The following is a 22,864-nucleotide window of genomic DNA, read 5'->3' on the forward strand; positions in this document are numbered from 1 at the left end:
AGCTTTGAGCCTATAGTCCTGTAGTAATATGTTGTGATTATCAGTTAGGTTACGGACTGTAAAAGACAACCAGGTACATTTATCGTACAGGGGGATTTGCCATCCTGCTGTTTCTATGAGTAAGGCTGGGTTCACATCACGTTTTTACCATCCATTTAACGTATACGTTAAACGGATGCCTCAGACTGATACCATACAGTGGCATCTGTTCACATAGAGTTCAATTGTAAAGAACAAAAAAAAAAGAGAATACTTTTTTTTACCATTGTAAAAAAACTATATTTTTTTACCGGACTGTGCAGGATACAAGAACATGGCGTGCTGCCTTTTTTTTTCTTCTAACGTATACGTCAAACGGAGGCATAAAACGTGATGTGAACCTGAGATGCAAACAACCCAAATCTTTGTACCAACCCTGAAATTCAAACATGTATAATGCAAAGGGCTGTTCAGGGGGGCAAAGGGGTGTTCTTTTGAAATAATCTCTCATCTAAAAAACAATCTCAAGAAATGTCTGATCCAATAACTATTTTCACTACAGCACTAGTTTAGTGATAGATATCTATTCAGAAAACTCAGTCATGGAGAATAGCTGTTTTTTCTATGTAGATAGGGTGATCATATGACACCATAATTTATAAATACGACATAGACGTAAAGGGTCAAATTCTGTATATATCTATCTTTACATACCTTAAAGAGGATTTCCGTGATTTATATACTGATGTCCTATAATAAAGACATGCCATCAATAAGACCAGTGGGGGTCAGATACCCCGCACCACCACAGATCCACTGTTTGGAAGAAGCTTGGGTGCTGCGTCCATTGAAGTGAATGGGTGCGGCACTGCAGTAACCAGCTATGTCCACTACATAATGGACAGAGCTGTGTAGTTCCACCACTGGGGCTACTCCCAAACAGCTGATCAGCAGGGGGGCAGGGTATTAGACCCTGGCCGATCTGATATTGATGGCCTATTCTGAGTATAGGTGATCAATATAAAAATCCCAGAAACCCTGAAGTCCCTATTTGGCTTATGGAGAGAATCCTTTAAAAAAACTGAAGCTAACCAAGCGATCAGATGATCACCACGGGTTTGACTTCTCTATAACCTGCCCACCGCTGGTGGAGGTGGTGGATTGGGGCATACATCTAAAGGGACAAATTCTGTACATTTATTATTGTACATTCCTCAAAGAAGTTGTCTCCCTTTTATAAACAGAATCTGGCACAATGATCAGCTCATCACTGATGGCCTGACTTCTCTGTAACCCCCACCAACCTGGATGATCAGCTATTATCACTGAGGGATGACATGTCTGGCCCGATGTGCTGTAAGTGAAATGTAGTATTGCATAGCAACCATTCAACCAGAACAAAGAACCGCTCTTCGAGTCCAGCTCTCCACATCTGGACAGAAGTTGCCATTAATGAGACAACTCCATAAAGGTTCCTTTATAAACCACATATTAATGATCAGTGAATTAAGAAGTCCTTCTTAATGATCTGAGGAAACTTCTCCCCAACGGAAAAGGAACATTATTCTTGCCTGTTAACGGCTCTCACAAGACCCATGCACAAGGCAGCCTAATGTGCCTTTTACATTTACCCTTCGTGCTGCCAACAATGATGATTTTTAAGGTGGCACAATTAATCAAAATCAACCATAAATTATCGTTTTATTATTTACTGCCGATATTTCTCTAATTTACAGTGGTAAATTATTTATACAATTGCTTGGAGGCCAACAAACCATAAGGATAACTGGCCAGTGTAAACAGGCCTATACTGCTATATGGCTAAAGATTACCTCTGTCATTTTAAAATGCTTTCATGTGCCAATACCCTTGAGCTGGAACTAATTTGTCCAGATAATAACAGTCTTATGCTTAATAATAACAGTCTTATGTTTCCACCTCCAAAACTAGACTTTTACAGTTGTTACTGGATGTATACATGAATAAGTCTCCACTCTCCACGCATTTACAGTATATGAAGATATGCAAATGCTGGGGAACCATAGATAGAAAGGAAAGTAAAAAAAATAGTAGCTGAAAGAATTCTCATAAAATGAGATTGACTCTCATCTGACAATCCAAGGAATCTTCCAAGGAATCATCTCTTTATATAGAATATGCCTTTTTCAGACCATTGTGTCTAGAAGAAAAGCTTGAAAGAACATTAAATGCTTCTTGTTTAGGGTGCTGATGGAAAATCTACAAGCAAAGCCCATCAATGTAAGTTGCCTTATTTTTCTATTGACTATAATATACAAATATAGTCTTTCATATATAATATTGGTATAGTTAGTGAGCAGAGCTTGCAGTCACATTAGCAGGAACATAGTATGAATCTAGATGCCACGTCCACATGACTGTGTCCTGATTACTTTCTTGGCATCTGGTAAAATGCTTGAGTTACCTTTGGTTGTAGACACTCTGAGGAGCAACTCTCCAACATCTACAGCTTCAATGAACAGGTCACGCGTGGTACTTTACATAGCCCATGCACTCTCCAGACCACTGCATGTGGGTGGGCTTTGTGCGTTGATACCACCTAGTCTTATTGCCTTGTGAATCATCTTCAGCTTTTAAGTCCAAGAGTGAAAAAAAGCACACTTGTGTGTTTTCCAGCTGTCTTTTCCTATGCCAGGCATGTCCATGATTATTGTGCTGTCAATTTACTTTGTAGGCCTTCCTGGTCTTCTGTCACATAAATGACACCACTATGAACAGCCACATAAGCAGTGTGAAAGATGGAGCTGCAGCACCTGGCAGTGAATGAGAAGTCGGCGTTTTCTTGGAGGAAAGGACAGACATAATATTAGTTAATGCTGCCTGCTTTTACTGAAAACCATGAACGTTAAAATCATCCTTATCCCAATCTGATATTTAGGTTAGGCAGTATGGTTTCTTAAAGGGACACTCAATATTCATAGAAAATATTTTTTGTTTAGAATTTTTGGCTGTTTTACGTATTCATTTCAGCAGTACTATACCACTGAAAATTAAATACAAAGTATTTTCTTTCTGTAGCTGTGAACTCTGAGATAATACTCCTATATAGATAGGGATCCCCCCATTGTTATTTTACTGCTGCTGTGAAGGAAAGATGTTATTCGAAGGCTGTCTCATGATAATAGTAGGTGTAGAATTGGGATAACCGTATGACAGCCATATTGCTCTCTTGATAGGCCTAGATTAGATTATCAGTGTAAAGTGTAGTGTTCTAATTGAGTCAATCATCCACCTTCCCTCTCTCACCACAGTGAATGGCCTGACTGAGAAAGTCAGGCGAGACTGTTTGCCATGTTAAAAGTCCAAACAAAGAGGAAGTTAAAGAGCCAGGACAAGAAGTAGAATTTATGGAGTGGCTACAAAAAATGAATTCTAGAAAAAAATTCACCCATTTAAAAAAAATGACTTAGAATATTCACATATAGGCTGTTAATATGTGATAATATAAAATGTTGATGGGATTGTCCCTTTAAAGTCAATGGCAATTCATGTGTTTTGTACCTTTTTATTCCACCTCTCCTCTACAATGTCCATTTTTGCGATCACCCTAATTTATAAACACTCCCTATAAATCACAGACTGTCTGTGACTGGTCTGGTAGTATACTAATTTGCATTCTTTACTCGATTTAGCCATTCTTTGTTCATATTCCTTACAGCTACTTCGTGAATTTTACCAACTGCCGCTATTATGGTCCTTCTTTTTCCTCTTTCCCTTTTACCCTGATGTGCTTGCATTTGCATGCTGATGTTGAATCCTGTCACTTCCACCAAGACTATATTGCCAATTAGGCAAGGTGAGGAGATTGCCTCAAGCGACCTCATCCTGGAGATAAGTGGGGGCGGTGGCAGGGTCGAGGGAAATCAGTGCTACCATTGTGGAAGCGCTCATCTCTCAGGACAGTGATACAATTAAATACTGCGTCAGGGCATGGGAGCAATGTCTCCCTGCACCTGTTCCTTCTGATAAGCTTAGTGACTGTAGCCTATCAGAGGCTGGCGCAAGGCGGCGCAGTGACGCCATCATCATCGCCGGGCAGCGTACAACGCTGGACGCAGGCCAGAAGAGGCCTGCACTACATCACTGGCAGTGGCATGGAGGTAAGTATGTGAGTACTTTTTTTTCATTTGACACCATGCTGAGGAGCACTATGGGGGCATCTACAGGGGGCACTGTATAAGGACAATTTATATTGGCACACATTATGCGAGGCACTATGGGGACATTAGCTCACCTGGGGCACTAAGAGGGGGTATTTTTTGTACTGGCACACATTACAGGGGCACTATGGGGGCACTGGCTTTACTGGGGGGATTTTTATACTGACACACATTATGGGGGCACTATGGGGACAGTGGCTCTACTGGGGGCACTAAGAGGAGGTATTTTTGTACTGGCACACAACAGGGACATTTTTTGTACTGGCAAACATTATAACAGACATTTTTTGCACTTGCACACGTTATAAGGGGCATTTTGTGTACTGGTGCACAGTATAAGGGGGCATTATTTGTACTGGCTCACCTTATAAGGGGGTATTTTTTGTACTAGCGCACACTATAAGGGGGCATATTTTGTACTGGCTCACATTATAAGGAGGCATTAACTACTACACAAACGACTTTTACTGTGGGACCATGGGGAACATGATTACTAGTATGGATACTATGGGAGCATTATTACTTCTGGGCCACAGTGGGGACAGTAGTACTGTTGGGGGCACTGTAGGGGAAATATTACTACTAAGTGTGCTCTGGTAGAGAATTATTACTATTGGTGGGACTTTCTGGAGCCCTATTACTGTGGGGGGCACCCTGGCACAGTATCAGCTTAGCAGTTATTTTTTAGGGACATTATGTTTGCAACACTAGTATGGTACTAATATTTTCAGGTGAACTGTTTCTGCAGTCCAGTATTGGGGAGTACAGTGGACACAGTATTTGAGTGGCAGAATAGGGTGCTCAGAAGGCATGAGGATGATGGAAAGGTAGGAAACGAAGATGTCTGTTTGTCAAACTTTGCAGAGACATAATGCTGTTGAAAGAAATAATCATGGCGGTCTGGTGTGAAAGGAAAAGATGAGGGACTGGAACATCTACATCAGAGGAGATGTTACTGGAAGAGGTATGTGGCACTGTATTACCCTGTATGTTTTGTAGTGCTGTATGTAATGTTAGGAGGGAAGGGGTTAGGTTAAGAATTTGGCATGGGGATGGAGGGGTGCGGTTTCAATTTTCACCTCAGGCAGCAGAAAGGCTAGTTGCACCCCTGTCAGCACGCCTAAAGAGGTGTTGTCAACCGTGGGTTTGCAAGGGATGGCTACATCTGTGTAATATATTTTGCTTTATCTCTATCTCTACCACCTAAAATCATGTCCAGAGAGCATACCCCTATACAGATGTCTTAGATCTTCTCCGCTGTGTAATTATGGAAGCAGATGGAAGCTATTCTCAGCAGCATACAATTTAGCAGTTGGCACGAATATTTTTTACAAGCTCACACCTTGTCGTTTGCCACCACTTTTAAGAGACTACATCCCAAAATTGTAAGTAAATGTAATATGGCTGTGTACAGCAGGACGTGAGCTTGTGTAAGATAGTTGCTGCCAGGAAGAGTTTCCTCCTCCTTCTATATTAACATGGCGGAGATGTCTGTATAGCGATTTGTAATATAGATGTCTGGAAGGAGGAGTTAGTCGTTTGGGGACGGCAGTGTTCTGGCAGTTGGATGATGAAAGTTTGTAGTATATAGGAAATGGGTCATCCAGGTAGATGGTGGCGCCCCGGCAGCTACAGAAACAATAGGGGGTCACTAAAGCTCACATCACCCAACTGAAAGGAAGCAAGGGAGGTTTCAGAAAGGTTAAAGATACAAGTCCAAGTGCCTGTCTTTGGACAGAGAAAAATTCAGGGATTAAAAAAGTTGAATGGAGTTTCTTTGCCCTCCATCTCACAGACAGTATGCCTTACCTGATTTTTTTCAGCGAGGACAGCTAAATCAGTATCCCTTTTCCCATCAGTGGGACTTTTCTGGTCATCATTTAATGTCATTGGGAGGCTTTGGTTAAGGTCTGGGCTAATCGCTTTTTCTGTAGAAAAAAAGTAATTAATGATGTGCTTTTAAGGTATCAAATCATACTAGTAGCCTTCGTGAAAAAACTAAAGCTAATGCCTACTTTAGATGTGAATGTAGTCACTCACTTATCAAACCAATGCATCCATGTCCATCCCCACTGCATTAGTGAAGATTTATCATCTGAGTATAATTGTTCTACCTATGCAAAATGTAGCAGTATGTATGGACCCCCGTCCTTTCTCTGTGACACTTACAATCTATAGGATCAGCACAAAACTGATCGTGTGCATGAGGCCTAAATGTGTAAATCTGATCAATATGAAGAATCTGATTGCTGCATTTTTTTTCTTAGCATCTATGGAGGTTTCATAGTTACACAAAACTGAGGGCCTATCTACATGGGCTAATACACAGGGCAATGATTGGGAACAAACTGCTCATTCCCAATCATTGCCAGCTTGTAACAGGTGCATTAACATGCAGTAATCTTCCCTTCTTTATGGGCATTAATGAAATCTACTGTCATCATTCATCCCCATACAGATTCATTGATAATTTTTTATTCATGGTTTATAGTGTTATGTACCGCTTAAATGAAGGATTCAGATTCATACACATCAGACAACTTTTTTTTTGCCTTAGCAAGCATCTTCACAGTCAATACGAGCAAATATACACAAACTAAAAGTAGTGAATCCCCTCTTCAAGTCCTCATAGGAGTATGAGTGCCCTCATTGTTCATCAGAATGTGTGTCATCAGAAAATGACCTATTGTTTAAATATATGTTAAACTTATTTTTTCAGAATTTTTGGTGAGTAACATCTCTCTCTCTCTTTATATATATATATATATATATATATATATATATATATATATATATATACACACACACACATATTATATACAGAATCCACAATTTCAGCCATGCCTAGAAAACTCTCTCATGTAAGGGTACATGCACACGTTCAGGATTCATGTGCGGAGAATCCGCACTGAAATCCGCAGGTGTTCGCAGGCAAATCCGTGCGGTCAATCCGCATCGATTGGAGCGGATTTTCCGCATGCGGATTTTACTAAGTTAATGAACAAAATCCGGTCTAGAAGACAACTAGCTTTTAAATTAAAGGATTTTTGTGTAAATTTTTTTATTTATTTTTATTTTTATTGTACAATCGTAGATACGCCTGCCTACACAGGGCTCTGTATCGTCAAGAAAGTACACAATGCACATTTACATAACACAACGCATTAATGACAAACGATGATTGTACTTGTTTGCATCAATAATTTCACAGACATTAAATGAGCGTTTTTGGTCAGATCGCTCAATCGTTAGAAACATTTACATGCCACAGTTCTCGTCCATCTTCCATAGCTTGCGTTCAAATCGTAACGATTATCTGCTCGTCTAAATCCACCTTAAAGGGGTTGTTTTACTTCAGTAAATGGGATTTATCATGTAGAGAAAGTTAATACAAGGCACTTACTAACCTTGTACGCCGAACTTGAAAACACAAGTTCACTCATCACTAGTTTTAACATAGTTTAGGCCTAGGATTACATGCAATTTTTTTTATATAGATAGTGACATGGAAATAAAAATAAATAAATCTTAAAACATAAAAACGTGGTTTAAAGAATAGGTCATGTTCCAATGACACATTCCCTTTAAATTAACTCATAGAAGCTTTATAGAGGGTACTCCTGATATGTCTGTGTTGCTAAATAATTGTATTCCCCATGCAATAACAATTCTGGAGGATCTTTTCTTATAACTGTCTTTTTAATTTGTCAGTTATTGCTACTAGAAGATTACTAATGACTCTGCAGCTTGGGGTTACCCGTTAGGGGAAGCATCACTGCAGCCTGACACTGTCCAGTCACTGCCGCCAATGTCAGACTGTGCAGAGACACCCCTCCAACTGGTAACAGACGGCTGCAGAGTCATTAATAAACTTCTAGTAGCAATAACTGAAGAATGAAACACCATAGAATTAGAAGAAAAGATGCACCAGAACTGCTATTGCATGGGGAATACAATAATTTAGTAGCACAGACATGTCAGGAGTGGTAACAGGTTCTCTAAGGGCACTTTCACACTAGCGTTTTTCTTTTCCGGCATAGAGTTCCGTCACAGGGGCTTTATACCGGAAAAGAACTGATCAGGTACAGTACAGACCAAAAGTTTGGACACACCTTCTCATTCAAAGAGTTTTCTTTATTTTCATGACTATGAAGGCATTAAAACTATGAATTAACACATGTGGAATTATGTACATAACAAACAAGTGTAAAACAACTGAAAATATGTCATATTCTAGGTTCTTCAAAGTAGCCACCTTTTGCTTGGATTACTGCTTTGCACACTCTTGGCATTCTCTTGATGAGCTTCAAGAGGTAGTCACCTGAAATGGTCTTCCAACAGTCTTGAAGGAGTTCCCAGAGATGCTTAGCACTTGTTGGCCCTTTTGCCTTCACTCTGCGGTCCAGCTCACCCCAAACCATCTCGATTGGGTTCAGGTCCGGTGACTGTGGAGGCCAGGTCATCTGGCACAGCACCCCATCACTCTCCTTTATGGTCAAATAGCCCTTACTTTCAAAGTTTTCCAAATTTTTCGGCTGACTGACTGACCTTCATTTCTTAAAGTATTGATGGCCACTTGTTTTTACTTAGCTGCTTTTTTCCTGCCATAATACAAATTCTAACAGTCTATTCAGTAGGACTATCAGCTGTGTATCCACCTGACTTCTCCTCAACGCAACTGATGGTCCCAACCGCATTTATAAGGCAAGAAATCCCACTTATTAAACCTGACAGGGCACACCTGTGAAGTGAAAACCATTTCAGGGGACTACCTCTTGAAGCTTATCAAGAGAATGCCAAGAGTGTGCAAAGCAGTAATCCAAGCAAAAGGTGGCTACTTTGAAGAACCTAGAATATGACATATTTTCAGTTGTTTCACATTCGTTTGTTATGTATATAATTCCACATGTGTTAATTCATAGTTTTGATGCCTTCAGTGTGAATCTACAATTTTCATAGTCATGAAAATAAAGAAAACTCTTTGAATGAGAAGGTGTGTCCAAACTTTTGGTCTGTACTGTATATCCCCATGCATTCTGAATGGAGAGTAATTCGTTTAGGATGCATCAGGATGTCTTCAGTTCAGTCGTTTTGACTGATCAGGCAAAAGAGAAAACCGTAGCATGCTACGGTTTTATCTCCGGCCCAAAAAACTGAAGACATGCCTGAATGCCAGATCCGGATCCGGCATTTTTTCCCATAGGAATGTATTAGCGCCGGATCAGGCAATCAAAATACCGGAATGCCGGATCCATCCTTCCGGCCTGCGCATGCGCAGACCGGTAAAAATGTGAAAAAAGATACAAGACGGATCCGTCTGTCCGCATGACAAGCGGAGAGACGGATCCATCCTTGCAATCCTTGCTTTCGGTCAGCGGCAGATCGGCGGATGCGGTGGGCAGTTCCGACGACGGAACTGCCCGCCGGATCACATTCCCGCAAGTGTGAAAGTAGCCTTAAGAGGAATTTTTTCATGCAGCATTTAGTCAGTTTTATTTCCCAGCAAATATGATTCTGCTCCTCTTCACTATTTTGTTGGGTTAGAGAAGTGACAACTGCTATAATCATAAAAATTGCTCAAAGTAGCTGCCACTTTCTCTCCCCTTACCCATTAGTATATTGTACTGCTATTTCTTGCAGTAACTGTATTAAGAATTTCATGCCTAGATGGGAGATGCTGTAGAAACGAAATGCCATGGCAGGAAACTTCATTTAAAGGGACTCTGTCACCACTTTCTAACCCCCCCTTTTAAAAGTATTGTTATCTCCATGGCGCCCCTGTGATTACAAAGGTGTTGTTAGAAGATAAATTCGCCGTCTCCTTTTGATAAAAAGAGCTTTTATCTAACCTGTCAATCTTCTTGATAAGGTGCCCAGGGCGTTTCTGTTGGTCTCAAGCTGCCGCCCGCCGCCGCCGCTGTTGGTGCCCAGCTCCTCCCCTGATGCTTTCAGCGCCGCCTGAATGTAATGAAATACGCCTCCGGCTCTCGCTCAGTGCCCCCTCCTCCTTTTCAAAGATCCCGCGCGTGCGCACAGGCCTGTGCCTGATGCGCCCGTGCGGACATTTACAATCAGCCTCATTGAGCGAAGTGCGCATGCGCGCACTTCGCTCAACCTCCTCATCAGACGAGCACTGCAGCCGGCCGGCTGCAGTGCTCGTCTGATGAGGAGGTTGAGCGAAGTGCGCGCATGCGCACTTCGCTCAATGAGGCTGATTGTAAATGTCCGCACGGGCGCATCAGGCACAGGCCTGTGCGCACGCGCGGGATCTTTGAAAAGGAGGAGGGGGCACTGAGCGAGAGCCGGAGGCGTATTTCATTACATTCAGGCGGCGCTGAAAGCATCAGGGGAGGAGCTGGGCACCAACAGCGGCGGCGGCGGGCGGCAGCTTGAGACCAACAGAAACGCCCTGGGCACCTTATCAAGAAGATTGACAGGTTAGATAAAAGCTCTTTTTATCAAAAGGAGACGGCGAATTTATCTTCTAACAACACCTTTGTAATCACAGGGGCGCCATGGAGATAACAATACTTTTAAAAGGGGGGGTTAGAAAGTGGTGACAGAGTCCCTTTAAGAAGGAATTGCACACAATAAGCCTAAGATCTTCTGTGTCCACCATGAGTAAAGATCTGAAATCACTGGCTCCTTACTATACCTACTAAATGGAAATGATCTCCATCTCATAACCTCATGTGCAGACACAGTAATTGAGCAGTTACAGTACCTGCACAGGGAGCATGATTTCACCTAAAGTGTCCTACCATAAGGCCATTCCATAGCAGATAGTGATGGTGTTTGTGAGTACATATTAGGATTTCTACTTACGGAGACACTTGTTGGAAGTGAACATCCCAAGGAAGGCCTCGCACTCTTCTAGCTTATTAGCACTACCTTCACAGGTGCACCACAGTGATGTGTCCATGCTTGAGTTGTTAATGAAGTTGGGAGTGACTGAAGTACCTGGTTGAATGATAATAAACCACACATATGAATTTCATATACAGTAATTAGGCAGTGTATTATTACTGAGTAAATGGAGAGTAAGAGAATTGCTGGCCTATGTCCACAATAGTATTATAACTACGGTATAGTCATTGAAAACAACTAAATCTCAGCCGCACCAATTCACTTTCAAAGTATCTGAAAATTTTTACTCTGCAATCAATATTAGTTTGCAATATTCTCTTTTAGATATTCAACTACATGAGGTCTCCTCTTTTCTCTTCTGAGAACTGGGACCATGTCTCAGAATCGATCCCCAGAGTTCAGACCCCAATATTGACAGTTTTATAGCATTATTAATTAATATGTCAAAAAAATTTAGAAGCAGGAAAGCCATTAAAGGTCTTATGATTCGTTCTCACCAATCATCCTAATGTAGGACTTTATGCATGGATCAAATTGTCCTGGAGAACAGCCTTCTCTGTTTTTCTCAAACAGGCGGCACTGTTTCTGGTAGTCCAAAAGACGAGATCTGAAAGACATCAAATTATAGTTGCAACTTATGTCAAATACATCCTTTCTCTGTTGCTATGTCAGTCAGGTAGCAATTATACTGTTTTTAAAAATCAGATGCATCATACTTGTCCTCTAAAGGTGTCTACAGTTCTTCTTCCTGAATCCACCATAAACCTGCATTCTGTGTGGCTGTTTTTTCAAAGGCTATTCCACTAATTAGGGCAAATAAGTAGAAGGTCACAGAAGTATCTGGGACATCACTACCAGTTTATTACTTGTCCCCTGAGGAACCTTCACTACCTGTTGGGGAAACGCGTCGGGACGTTATTTAATATCTATGTGGTCTTTTTTTAGGGACATACAGGGCACATTAGGGTGAGCCATCGATTGACTGGAAGTGCTCCACAGCTAGGTAGGGAGACCCCTAGGGATACTGAGGGATATACCTTACCAGACCTTCACTCAGCTGGCTTCAACTATACCACCTCTGCATCTTTTTAGTTGTTACCGGCATCTAGGTGAAAAGCAATTTCTTATCATTGACTATTGACATCTTTCCACCCGTGATCACCACTAATCCATACCTGGGTACCGTGAGTAAACTAGCACATGGCTGCCAAACAGTTATATCTATTCTGTTAAGTATGTTTAGCCGTCTGTTACTATAGGTTATCAATTCCTAACATCAGGTATCTGGTTGTTTTGTTACTGGTGCCCTGTCCCCCTCTATCCATTCAGATGTGTCTCTATGTATCTAGCTATCATTGTTAGAGATACCTTTGGATTGATTACTAAATGACGCCTATCTAGGTGGATTTTTCTTTATATCTGCACACATATATGCACTATTTGTTTTGAGGGAATATCTATTTTATTATAGTATTTAATAAAAGTTATATTTTAAAGGTAATTTACTTCTGTGACCTTCTGTTTTTTCAAAGGGGAGAAGTTACTGCCAGACCCTTCTAGCATGTTTGGACCCAATCCTTACTTACCCCGACATACGCCCACCAAATGTTTATGCATTTATTTGACAACTTCTTTCCTTTTCATGGAAAGACATTTGACAGACATTTGAAAGACATTTGACAGCCCAGCCTGTAGTATCTAGTATTCTGCACTGCTCAATAGTACACTACTATGATCATGCGAGTCATCAGGAACAATTTTCACTGCAGAACAATGTCATCTTTAGTGGTTTGTTAGAACCATTAGAAGGCTTTATTATACAAGGAGAACGTTAGAGTCATTATGACTACTATTATAAACCATTAGTCCATTTCATATGTATATGTCTCAGAACCTAGTAGCCATGAGTTAACACTTACTGTATGTCTAATCAGTGTTCTGTTTCCTCATACTTCAAGGACCCACCAAATATGTGGTATGGTTCCCAAAGATCCATAACGGCCATGAGAAAATGATTATATAATCCCTCCAAATATACACCAAATGAAAAGAATTGGGTCCAGGACAAAGGATGGGACGAAGGGAGCCCAAGGGGTGTACACTGTTCAGTACCTTACATTAGGGTATGGACTAGATTATAATGAAATATGACTGTGTGTCATGCTATCTTTATTGTCAGATATTCCTGGAGATTTTACCTTTAATAATGACCTGGCTATAACAATTGCAAAAGTCCTCACCTGCACAAGGTATCGCTCATGCAGGAGTCGTAAAGTGACAGGCAGTTTTTCTTTTCCTTTTCCTCAAAAGAGCATTTGGGCACTATAATCTGGCGTCGGCGATCTCCACAGCTTTTATCCTGATCGCAGGGGCAAAATAGGAGTCGCTTGGTAAATTCCATGGGGATTTTTTTAATAAAGTTTCTGAGGTGATTGTGACATTTCCGTCGATCACAGGAACCTTCAGATTTTATGGAACTGCAGTGCATGACATATTCGGTCTTCAGAGTTTCACACTTCTCAATTGAACTGCAAATATTGGCCTCATGTATACAAGCGTTGGAGGCATCGCTGAGGTCAGGCTCTGAAATGAAATATTACAATGACTGTTTTAGTCAGTTAAACAGTCTATACCAAAACAAGTAAACATTTTCAGCTTCTGGTCAGGACAAAAAAGGAGCAGCTGCCTCTGGCAATCAGTCATATTATTCTTTTATAGGCTGACATGCAATAGAAAAATGATAGGTTGGATCCTGGTTGATACTGGCATCTGCTCCAATGCCTACACTGGTTTTCATATACAGTATAATGCACCGTGGGGCACATTTATCATAACTGTATATCACAGAGCTGTAGGGTAGGCTGAACAGGGTAGTGTGTACCTACTTGTAGTTGTACCAATACTATATGCTTCTCTCATATCCTACTAAGTTGTTTTTAACAGTTTTGTGGGAGGTGAATGCTCCAGTTTTTGCCGTTTTATCCAGAACTAAGCAAAACAAAGCTCCCATCCTACTATAGTCACCGGGAAGAACATTCCCTTCTGAACCCACACAGCAGTTGCACAATTTGACTGGATCTTCCATCCTTTACAATATTAATGATAACATAGTATATAGAAAGGAACTATGGTAATCTGAAGACACTGTCTATGATTTTGTAAGAGGAAAACATCAGTAAGTATATTAGTGGTCACCTTTCACCTCTAAGTTGTCAAACAGTCAAGCACAGTAAGCACCAGTCACCACTGAAGGACCAGTAACTTGAGGAAAGAGGAAATATTTGAGGGTCTACACTACCACTAAACAGGACTACTTCATATCTGCTTCATCTATCACTGTTGTGCTTCGTAGAGGGCCTGAGGGGGAAGCACATCACTTTTACTGCTTTTTAAATGTTTGTGTCATGCAACGTCCCCTCAGGCCCTGTACTAGGCAAAACACAGATTGCCCTTTAGTTGCAGTGTGAAACATTCAATAAATTAAGCAAGAGATCTGTTTCATTCAGGGTCAGAAAAGGTTGTTTGCTGCTGGATCTGATGGGCCTTGTTATGGATTGGGCCCATTACTTTAGCGGAATCGGAGTCCTTTTAGAAGGTTTATTGGTGGCATTGTCCAACCTTGAGGCCATCCTGTTAACCAAGATTTAAATCCACAGGCAACAGCAAGAAGAATAGAAAAGCAAGAGGCATATATATGATTATAATAAAGATGGATGGATTAGTGTCAGAGTCCAGATGGGGAGAGGTGATGCAGACATGTGGTTTCCATGTGACTTTCATTCCAATGCAACATCTTGTATGTGAACATAAGTAAAATGACCCAGATCAAGAAATTAGGGATGAGTGATCCTGGTGGAATAGTACCATGTGTAAAAACAGTCAAGACAAGGACAACACATGGTCAAGTAATGGATACAGGTGTTATTACTCAAAACAGTCTCTCAGTATGCTGATATATAGCTGTTAATATGTGGAAGAATTCATGAGGTCCTGGGTTGTGTGCATGTAAGAAATGTCTTACATTAACTTTCTAAACTAATAACTGGCCTCAGTTCTCTAATGTGTTTTTGAAATTAAACCATAGTAATCTGATTTATATAAAGAGGAGTGAGGTCTTTATCTCCCAGTGTGAAAAAATAGTCAAACTTGCTTGATTTCACAGCTATCAAGGAGGTGAGGGGCCTGTATAAGGTTTTAAGCACCAGCTTTCGGGTGGGAAGTTAATATCTGTTTCCTGGAGGTTCTTTATTAGGATTTATCTTTGTGTTAATGACTGGTTGGGTGTGTCTGGTGCAATAACTTATATTCAGGTTTAATTTGATTACATTGCCTCCATAAATGGAAGATCGTGCCATATGTGTAACCTGTGCAGCTGCATAGAGGACTTGAAGGTTAGGGAGCCCATTGTTACCTTAAAAAGGGACTGAGCTAGTAAATTCCATAGCTCAATATTACTGGTGGATTTTCAGAGAGTGTGAAGGAGCCCATATACTATTCTTGCACAAATGCACTTTGCTGTGACCACCACTGCACCATTCACTTGTATCAGTGTACTGCAAAAGTCATATAATCCACCTACTGTCTGAGCAATGCCCAAACACAGCTCAGACAACAGTGCAAGTGCAATGTAATCATCACCAGCTTCCTTATGCACAAGAATACAGTAAAATAACATGAAATAAGATTTTCCTCCATATATAAGTTTGGCTTTCCCCCAGTAAAACTGGGAAAATCATGTAAAAATTGTTGCAAAAAACATAGAGGATCATTTACTATGCTGAAATACGCCTCAAATTAGGCTATTTCAGGCGCAGATAACGGCGCAACAGTTTGTTGCGCAGCTATCTGCAACTTCGCCCCCCCTCACGCCAGGTCTAAAATTGTGGGCGTGTAATGGGTTGGCAGGCCCATCTCATTCACCATTTTCTATGCCCGTTGTAGATGTAGAAAAAGGTCTAAATGTAAGACAGCTTGGAACAATTAGAACTGGTGCTGGATGCACCGAAGTTATAGGGAGGCCTGCATTAGTTTAGGGCTTTTTAAGACCGGTGTCTAAAACGCCTGTCTTAATAAATGTGCTCATAGTTTAAATGGTAGATATTCTAGAGGTTGTCTGGGGGATAAAATTTTGTTAACAAGGGACAAAACGGGTTAGAAATAAAAAAGAAGCATTACTCACCTCACAAACCTCTGCTGCAAATGTTCCAATGCAGATATTGTCATTGCTTTACTCAACTTCTTCGTCCCGGCTTCGCACACCGGAAATGCAAGCTCAGCCAATCACTTGCTAAGGTGGGTCACTATTAAGGCCAGTGATTGGCTAAGCTTGCTTTTCCTGGCATTTCCAGTATGTCAAGTTGGGAGCAGGAAGTGTAGAGCAGCAGGAACCAGAACAGTGTTGGAATGGCAGCAGTGGGGGATCAGAGGAGGTGAGTAATTACCCTTTTTTTATTTTTAGCATTTTCTTAAAGCCTCCCTTCCTTCATGTCTTCTTACTTCTATTCCTGAATCCTGGTATTATTCTCTTCCTTTCATATGTTTGACAACTCCATACACCTCCTGAATTCATACTCTGCTACTTTACCGAAAGAAAGAAATATAATAAATAAAACATATAAAACGTAAGGTTCTAAAAAATAAAACAAAAAAGTAAAAAAAAGGACAATTAACCTAATTAACAGTATACAAATAACATGATATTCAAATAATTGATATCTCCACATCTATAGTAACTTACACAATAAGTTAAACAACATATGCATGATGATCGATGTAAGGCAATACCAAAAAAAAGACAAAAATACATTGTTTTTAATGTGATAATAGGCTATGAGAGTTCTAAGGAGATGAGAACATGTACTAAAAAGGATGAAAAGTAAAAAAGGCTTTTTGTAAAATAGTGAGTGCTAAAAATGCAGTTATAAACTATTTTTGTAAAACCTGCATTCTTTCCCTAAGTATAACTGGCCCAAATCCCCTAGATAAATGAGCAGTAAATAAAAGGGGAGGCCTAAAAAGAAAAAGGAGACTACTGAAAAAGTAATGTCGTTGGAAAGTGCCTTAGTTTGAGTTTTTTTTAAGAACTATCTTCAGTGTAAACAAGAACAAGGAGTCCTGGAAGTGATGATATGGCCTCCACAGAGCTCTTAACTCCACATCCTCCAGTCTGTCTGGGATTACACAAAGAGACAGAAGGATTTGAACAAGCCTACATCCACAGAAGATCTGTGGTTAGTTCTCCAAGATGTTTGGAGCAACCTCCCTACTTAAAAAAACTGTGTGCAAGTGTACCTAGAAGAAGTGATGCTGTTTTGAAGGCAAGGGATAGTCACACCAAATATTGATTTGATTTAGATTTCTCTTTTGTTCATTCACTTTGCATTTTGTTAATTGATAAGAATATACTATTGACACTTCTATTTTTGGAAGCATTTTACTTTCACACCTGTCAAACTTTTCCACAATACTGTATATATATCTATGGTGTACCAGTATGCCTTAGACTTTTCCTGCCATTCATCAGTAGGGCGCACTATGTACAGCACAGGCAGCGCACTGAATGCAGGCAAGCTATTATAGCTGAATCATTAGGTACATGGAAGATATACTATACTGGACAGGTTAAATTGCCGTGTTGGCACTTTAAGATAAATAAGTGGGTTTTGGGTTGCAGTTTGGGCACTCGGTCTGTGAAAGGTTCGCCATCACTGATATAAAAATATATATATATATATATATATATATATATATATATATATATACACATAACAAAGCATGTTCAGATATTTAGAGCTAGAGAGAGCAACAGAAAGGGCCAGATAAAGAAAATGCAATAAATATTTACCAGAATCGAAAAAGGGATTTTGCTTTCTTTCCTCTTTTGTTTCTGACTCATCTGAATAAGGAGAGTCAGATGAAACCAGGTAACCTGTAAGATCAGTAAAAGATAAATTGATGTTAGCAATTGCATTCTAGTTAGGGAAAAAATAGCTTAGAGTTCAGCATGGAACCGTAAAGGGGTTATCTCACTTCAGCAAATAGCATTTATTATGTAGGGGAAGCTAAAGGGGTTCTCCGGGCTCTTATCCTCATCAATTACAGCACCACACTTGTCTATATTCATATATACATTCAATCTTTTTAGATTATCATGCATAATTAAACTGCTGTCTCATCTTCTGGATAATGAACCACAGTCCAGCGCAATTTTTCTGACCTAATCCATTCAAAATCCTATGTTCATTGCAGATCTTTACCCTACTTGTTGTCTGGTTTAACACTGATTTTAACACTTCATTTCTCGTCTGCTCGGGTAGGTGCAGGGAAATTGAATACAGAACTGAATGAGTTTTCTCTAAACGTCTGTACAGCACTGACACCCTATAATTAATATATGGGGGGGGGGGGGGGGGACTCATGACAAGTTCTACAACATTAAAGTCCACATTCCTAGAAAATGTCAGCATTACTCCTGGTAACATGATTTCAGGACAAACTGCAAACTTGAATTCACATGCAGTTATATATTATTAGCAATCAGTACAAGTATAGAAAAAGATTCATTCCATTAGGCAGAAGTAAAATTGCTACAATATTATTTGTGGATGGAAGCGATCCTAAGGGACCTGTTCTAGGTTCTCTAAGTTTTATGTTTGATGCAATGGAAAGTTGTGTAAAGTGCTCACCAGCTTTAAAGTCAGGATGCACAGTCCAATAAACATCCAAACAATGCTCTTCCTTCCTCATACGATGATGACATTTGCAGTGGATGATGGGAGTCTGAGGAATCAGCTCAGCTGCCTCTTGACATGCCGATGTGTCCGCTCTAGAGCAGTTCTTTAGCACTTGGTAAGTGCTATTACACAGAGGATCATTCCTACACAGCTCCTCTGCTGATACGCAGTCATTCAGTTCCGGAGAGTTCATTGACAAGGTGAAAGCTGAAGAACAAAAACACATAGAGGATCATATGACGTACTCAAGGCTATGTCCATCATCTCAGACCAATTATTTCTGTTATTCCGTGGCAACTAAAATGAAGAAACATTTCAAGTAGTTTTAATTTAAAAAAATCTATCTTTTAGTGTCTACAGCTCCTGCGTAAACCCATATGCCTCCTGGTAAAAGATAACAAACCCCTGTGTACCAAATGTATGCTAGTAGGAATAAGGGGATAGAAGGCAATATGACTGCAGAATCAGACTATATGCACTTTTTGGGTTGTCTTTTACCATGGAAACCTACTGGAGCTGTAAATGCAAAACTGGACATTTTTTAATTAGGATTGAGATTTACAAAGTTGCCTCATTTTTCATTTTAGATGCATTGTGAAGGTGCACATAGCCTTTAAAGGGGTAATCCAGTTGTTGCAAGTTATCCCCTATCCACAGGATTGGGGATAACTATTAGATCGGTGGTGGTCATACTGCTTGGAACCCCACTGACCACCAGAATGAAATGAACTGCTGCTCCATTCATCTCTATGGGACTTATAGGCGAACACACTACTTGGTTATCTCTGTCACTCCTGTATGGAATGGAGCGGCAGCGCACTTACTTGGACCAGTCACATTTATTTTGGGGGACCCTGCCAGGATTGAGCTTTCAATTCTTGTGAGGATCCTACTGCTGAGACCCCCATCGATCTAATAGTTCTCCTCTATTCTGTGGATAGGGTATAATTTGATAAAAACCAGAGTATCCCTTTAAATATATACCAGTTCCTAGCTACAAGACATGTACTTATACACTGCAATAAAGGTAAGCACAATATAACACCATATGACTTTGCAGAGCTCTGGTACATGAGCATAAGGAGGGTGTCTTGCAGTATATAGTCTGCATGCAGGTTCAGGTATTCTACCAATGAATTAGTTGAAAACTTAGTAACTTTCTAAGTGTTTAATATCTGAAGTTCAACAATTCACTCCACATTATATCTGTTGCATCAATTAAACGATACATTAAAATACTGTAGGAGAAAGGCTTGATTATCAGTTTTAGGAGCTGCTGGTTTTGCAAATCAGAGACTGTTCATATTTGTAAATGAACAGGGACAAAGCATTTCGATCATGACCTGGGATCTTTTTCAGGTACAATTCACATAAAAGGTTAGTATATAACATGAGAATGCTTGGACTGGGAGAAAACGTCTGTATGTGGGTAAGTAACTGGCTGAGTGATAGAAAACAGAGGGTGGTTATTAATGGTACACACTCAGATTGGGTCACTGTGACTGGTGGAGTACTACAGGGGTCAATATTGGGCCCTATTCTCTTCAATATATTTATTAATTGTTCTTGTAGAAGGCTTGCACAGTAAAATATCAATTTGTGCAGATGACACTAAACTGTGTAAAGTAATTAACACTGAAGAGGACAGTATACTACTACAGAGGGATCTGGATAGATTGGAGGCTTGGGCAGATAAGTAGCAGATGAGGCAGATAAACACTGACAAATGTAAAGTTATGCACATGGGAAGGAATAATGCAAGTCACCCGTACATACTAAATGGTAAAACACTGGGTAACACTGACATGGAAAAGGACCTAGGAATTTTAGTGAACAGCAAACCTAACTGTAGAAACCAGTGTCAGGCAGCTGCTGCCAAGGCCAATAAGAGGATTGCATCAAAAGGGGCATAGATGCCGGTGATGAGAACATAGCCCTACCACTTTACAAATCACTGGTCAGACAACTCATGGAGTACTGTGTACAGTTCTGGGCTCCTGTGAACAAGGCAGATATAGCAGAGCTGGAGAGGGTACAGAGGAGGGCAACTAAAAGTAATAACTGGAATGGGGGGGGACTACAGTACCCTGAAAGATTATCAACATTAGGGTTATTCACTTTTTAAAAAAAAAGACGACTGAGGGGATGGTGAGTACAATAAAGGAATTCAAGAGGGGCCTGGATGTGTTTCTGGAGCGTAATAATATTACAGGTTATAGCTACTAGAGAGGGGTCGTTGATCCAGGGAGATATTCTGATTGCCTAATTGGAGTCGGGAAGGAATTTTTTCCCCCTAAAATGAGGACAATTGGTTTCTACTTTGCATTTTTTTTGTTTTTTTTTGCCTTCCTCTGGATCAACTTGCAGGATAACAGGCCGAACTGGATGGACAGATGTCTTTTTTCAGCCTTACAAAAAAGATATTCATGCCAAGCAACAGATTTCCATCCCACTAGTGGAAGCCCAACTATGCCACAGATCATTGATTTGTTCATTGTAGCTTATGGCATTGTCATCTAAGATGACAACCTTATTTTGTGACATCGAAAATGCAGTGGAATCTGAAGGCAGCATGTTATAAGGCAGGAGGAGCTGAGCAAATTAATATATAGTTTTTTGGGACAAGAAACACTATATCGTGTAGCTTAGGAGTCCATTGTGTGTTCCTTCTTAATGACTGACAGCTATCTCTGTAGTACATTCATACACTGAAACTATATATAAATCTGCTCAGCTCCTTCTTCTATATAACAGGCTGCCTGCAGATATACAGATATTGATTTTGCTTGAAATAAAAAGGCACAGATAGATAGACCATGTGATTATGACACACATGATACAATATAAGAACACCAACAGAATGCAATAACTAAAAAGATAAAGTCTAACACCAAAAAGAGAAGTAAAAAAGCCTCAGAACACCCACTGGATAGGGAAAAACAGGGACCATATTCCTCATCTAAATGGAGAGATGGCAGAGCATTCACACTACTGCTAAATTCAACTCTGTGGCCCCCAGTGGAGATACACATGTAAAGAAGACGTGTCACCACAAAATGCAGTATAATATGTGAGCAGCAAGAGGAGCTGAGCAGATTGATGTATAGATTCAGTAAAACTTGTAATTTATACATTTAAGGCTCTGCTTTTTCTGACTTTAGTTGTACATGGGTGAGGTGTTATCAGTGATTGATAGCATTCCCTGGATAAGGCCTACTTCATATTTCAGTGCTTTGGTCAGCGATTTCCATCAATGATTGCGAGCCAAAATCAGGAGAGGATCATACACAGAGATAAAGTACAATAAAGAGATTTGCAGCTGTTTTGTGTTTTCAACCCATTCCTGTTTTTGGCTCACAATCACTGATGGAAATCAATGACCAAACCCTGGAGTGTGAACTAGGCCTAAGTGTATTTAGAAAGGAAGCCATCAGTCACTGATAGCTGTTCACAAGGATGGTCTTAAAGGGAACCTGTCACCTCCAAAATACATCCCAAGCCGGCAGCAGTACCTGAGAGTAGCCAGCAGCGTGTTTGTAACGATCATTTTCTTCCTGCAGACAGATGAAGCAAAAGCTGTAAAAACGTTCTTTAATCCCCTGCCGATGCGCTTCTCCACACATGCTTGAAGTCAAGGGGGCAGCGGGCTCCTTGCTTCGACTCACGGTAACCACGCCCCCTTCCCTGCCCCTTCACTGTGACTGACAGCGCTTATGCACGACAGTTCGGCTGGTTTTGCCGAACTGCCGTCTGTCAGTCACAGCAAAGGGGCAGGGAAGGGGGCGTGGTTACCGTGAGTTGAAGCAAGGAGCCCGCTGCCCCCTTGACTTCAAGCATGTGTGGAGAAGCGCACCGGCAGGGGATTAAAGAACGTTTTTACAGCTTTTGCTTCATCAGTCTGCAGGAAGAAAATGATCGTTACAAACACGCTGCTGGCTACTCTCAGGTACTGCTGCCGGCTTGGGATGTTTTTTTGGAGGTGACAGGTTCCCTTTAAAGAGGACCTTTCATCAGTTTTGACATAGGCTAATTATGGTATTACGTTGTAGGGCGGCCCCCACTAATGCCATGGGTGTTTTGTTTTGT

At 40.6% G+C, this 22,864-nt stretch overlaps 1 protein-coding gene across 2 annotated transcripts in view; it reads right to left on the minus strand.

Annotated features, from left to right (window-relative positions):
• Window positions 1–254: 254 nt before the first annotated feature.
• The window catches only part of GFRA3 (GDNF family receptor alpha 3), a 54,529-nt gene continuing 31,919 nt past the window's right edge, over window positions 255–22,864 (minus strand). Inside the window, exons 2-9 of one of the 2 annotated variants that reach the window (XR_005774167.1) lie at window positions 18,731–18,985; window positions 17,890–17,982; window positions 13,286–13,628; window positions 11,543–11,652; window positions 11,004–11,138; window positions 5,988–6,106; window positions 308–2,799; window positions 255–276 (exon numbers count right to left, since the gene is read on the minus strand). Coding sequence is in view for 1 of the 2 variants with exons in the window: in XM_040406954.1 (XP_040262888.1) it covers window positions 2,710–2,799; window positions 5,988–6,106; window positions 11,004–11,138; window positions 11,543–11,652; window positions 13,286–13,628; window positions 17,890–17,982; window positions 18,731–18,985 (1,145 nt within the window). In the remaining variant the exon portion in view is untranslated. The other variant, XM_040406954.1, reaches the window with a different exon arrangement.

This window comes from Bufo bufo, chromosome 1 (genome assembly GCF_905171765.1).
Source record: "Bufo bufo chromosome 1, aBufBuf1.1, whole genome shotgun sequence".
NCBI lineage: Eukaryota > Metazoa > Chordata > Amphibia > Anura > Bufonidae > Bufo > Bufo bufo.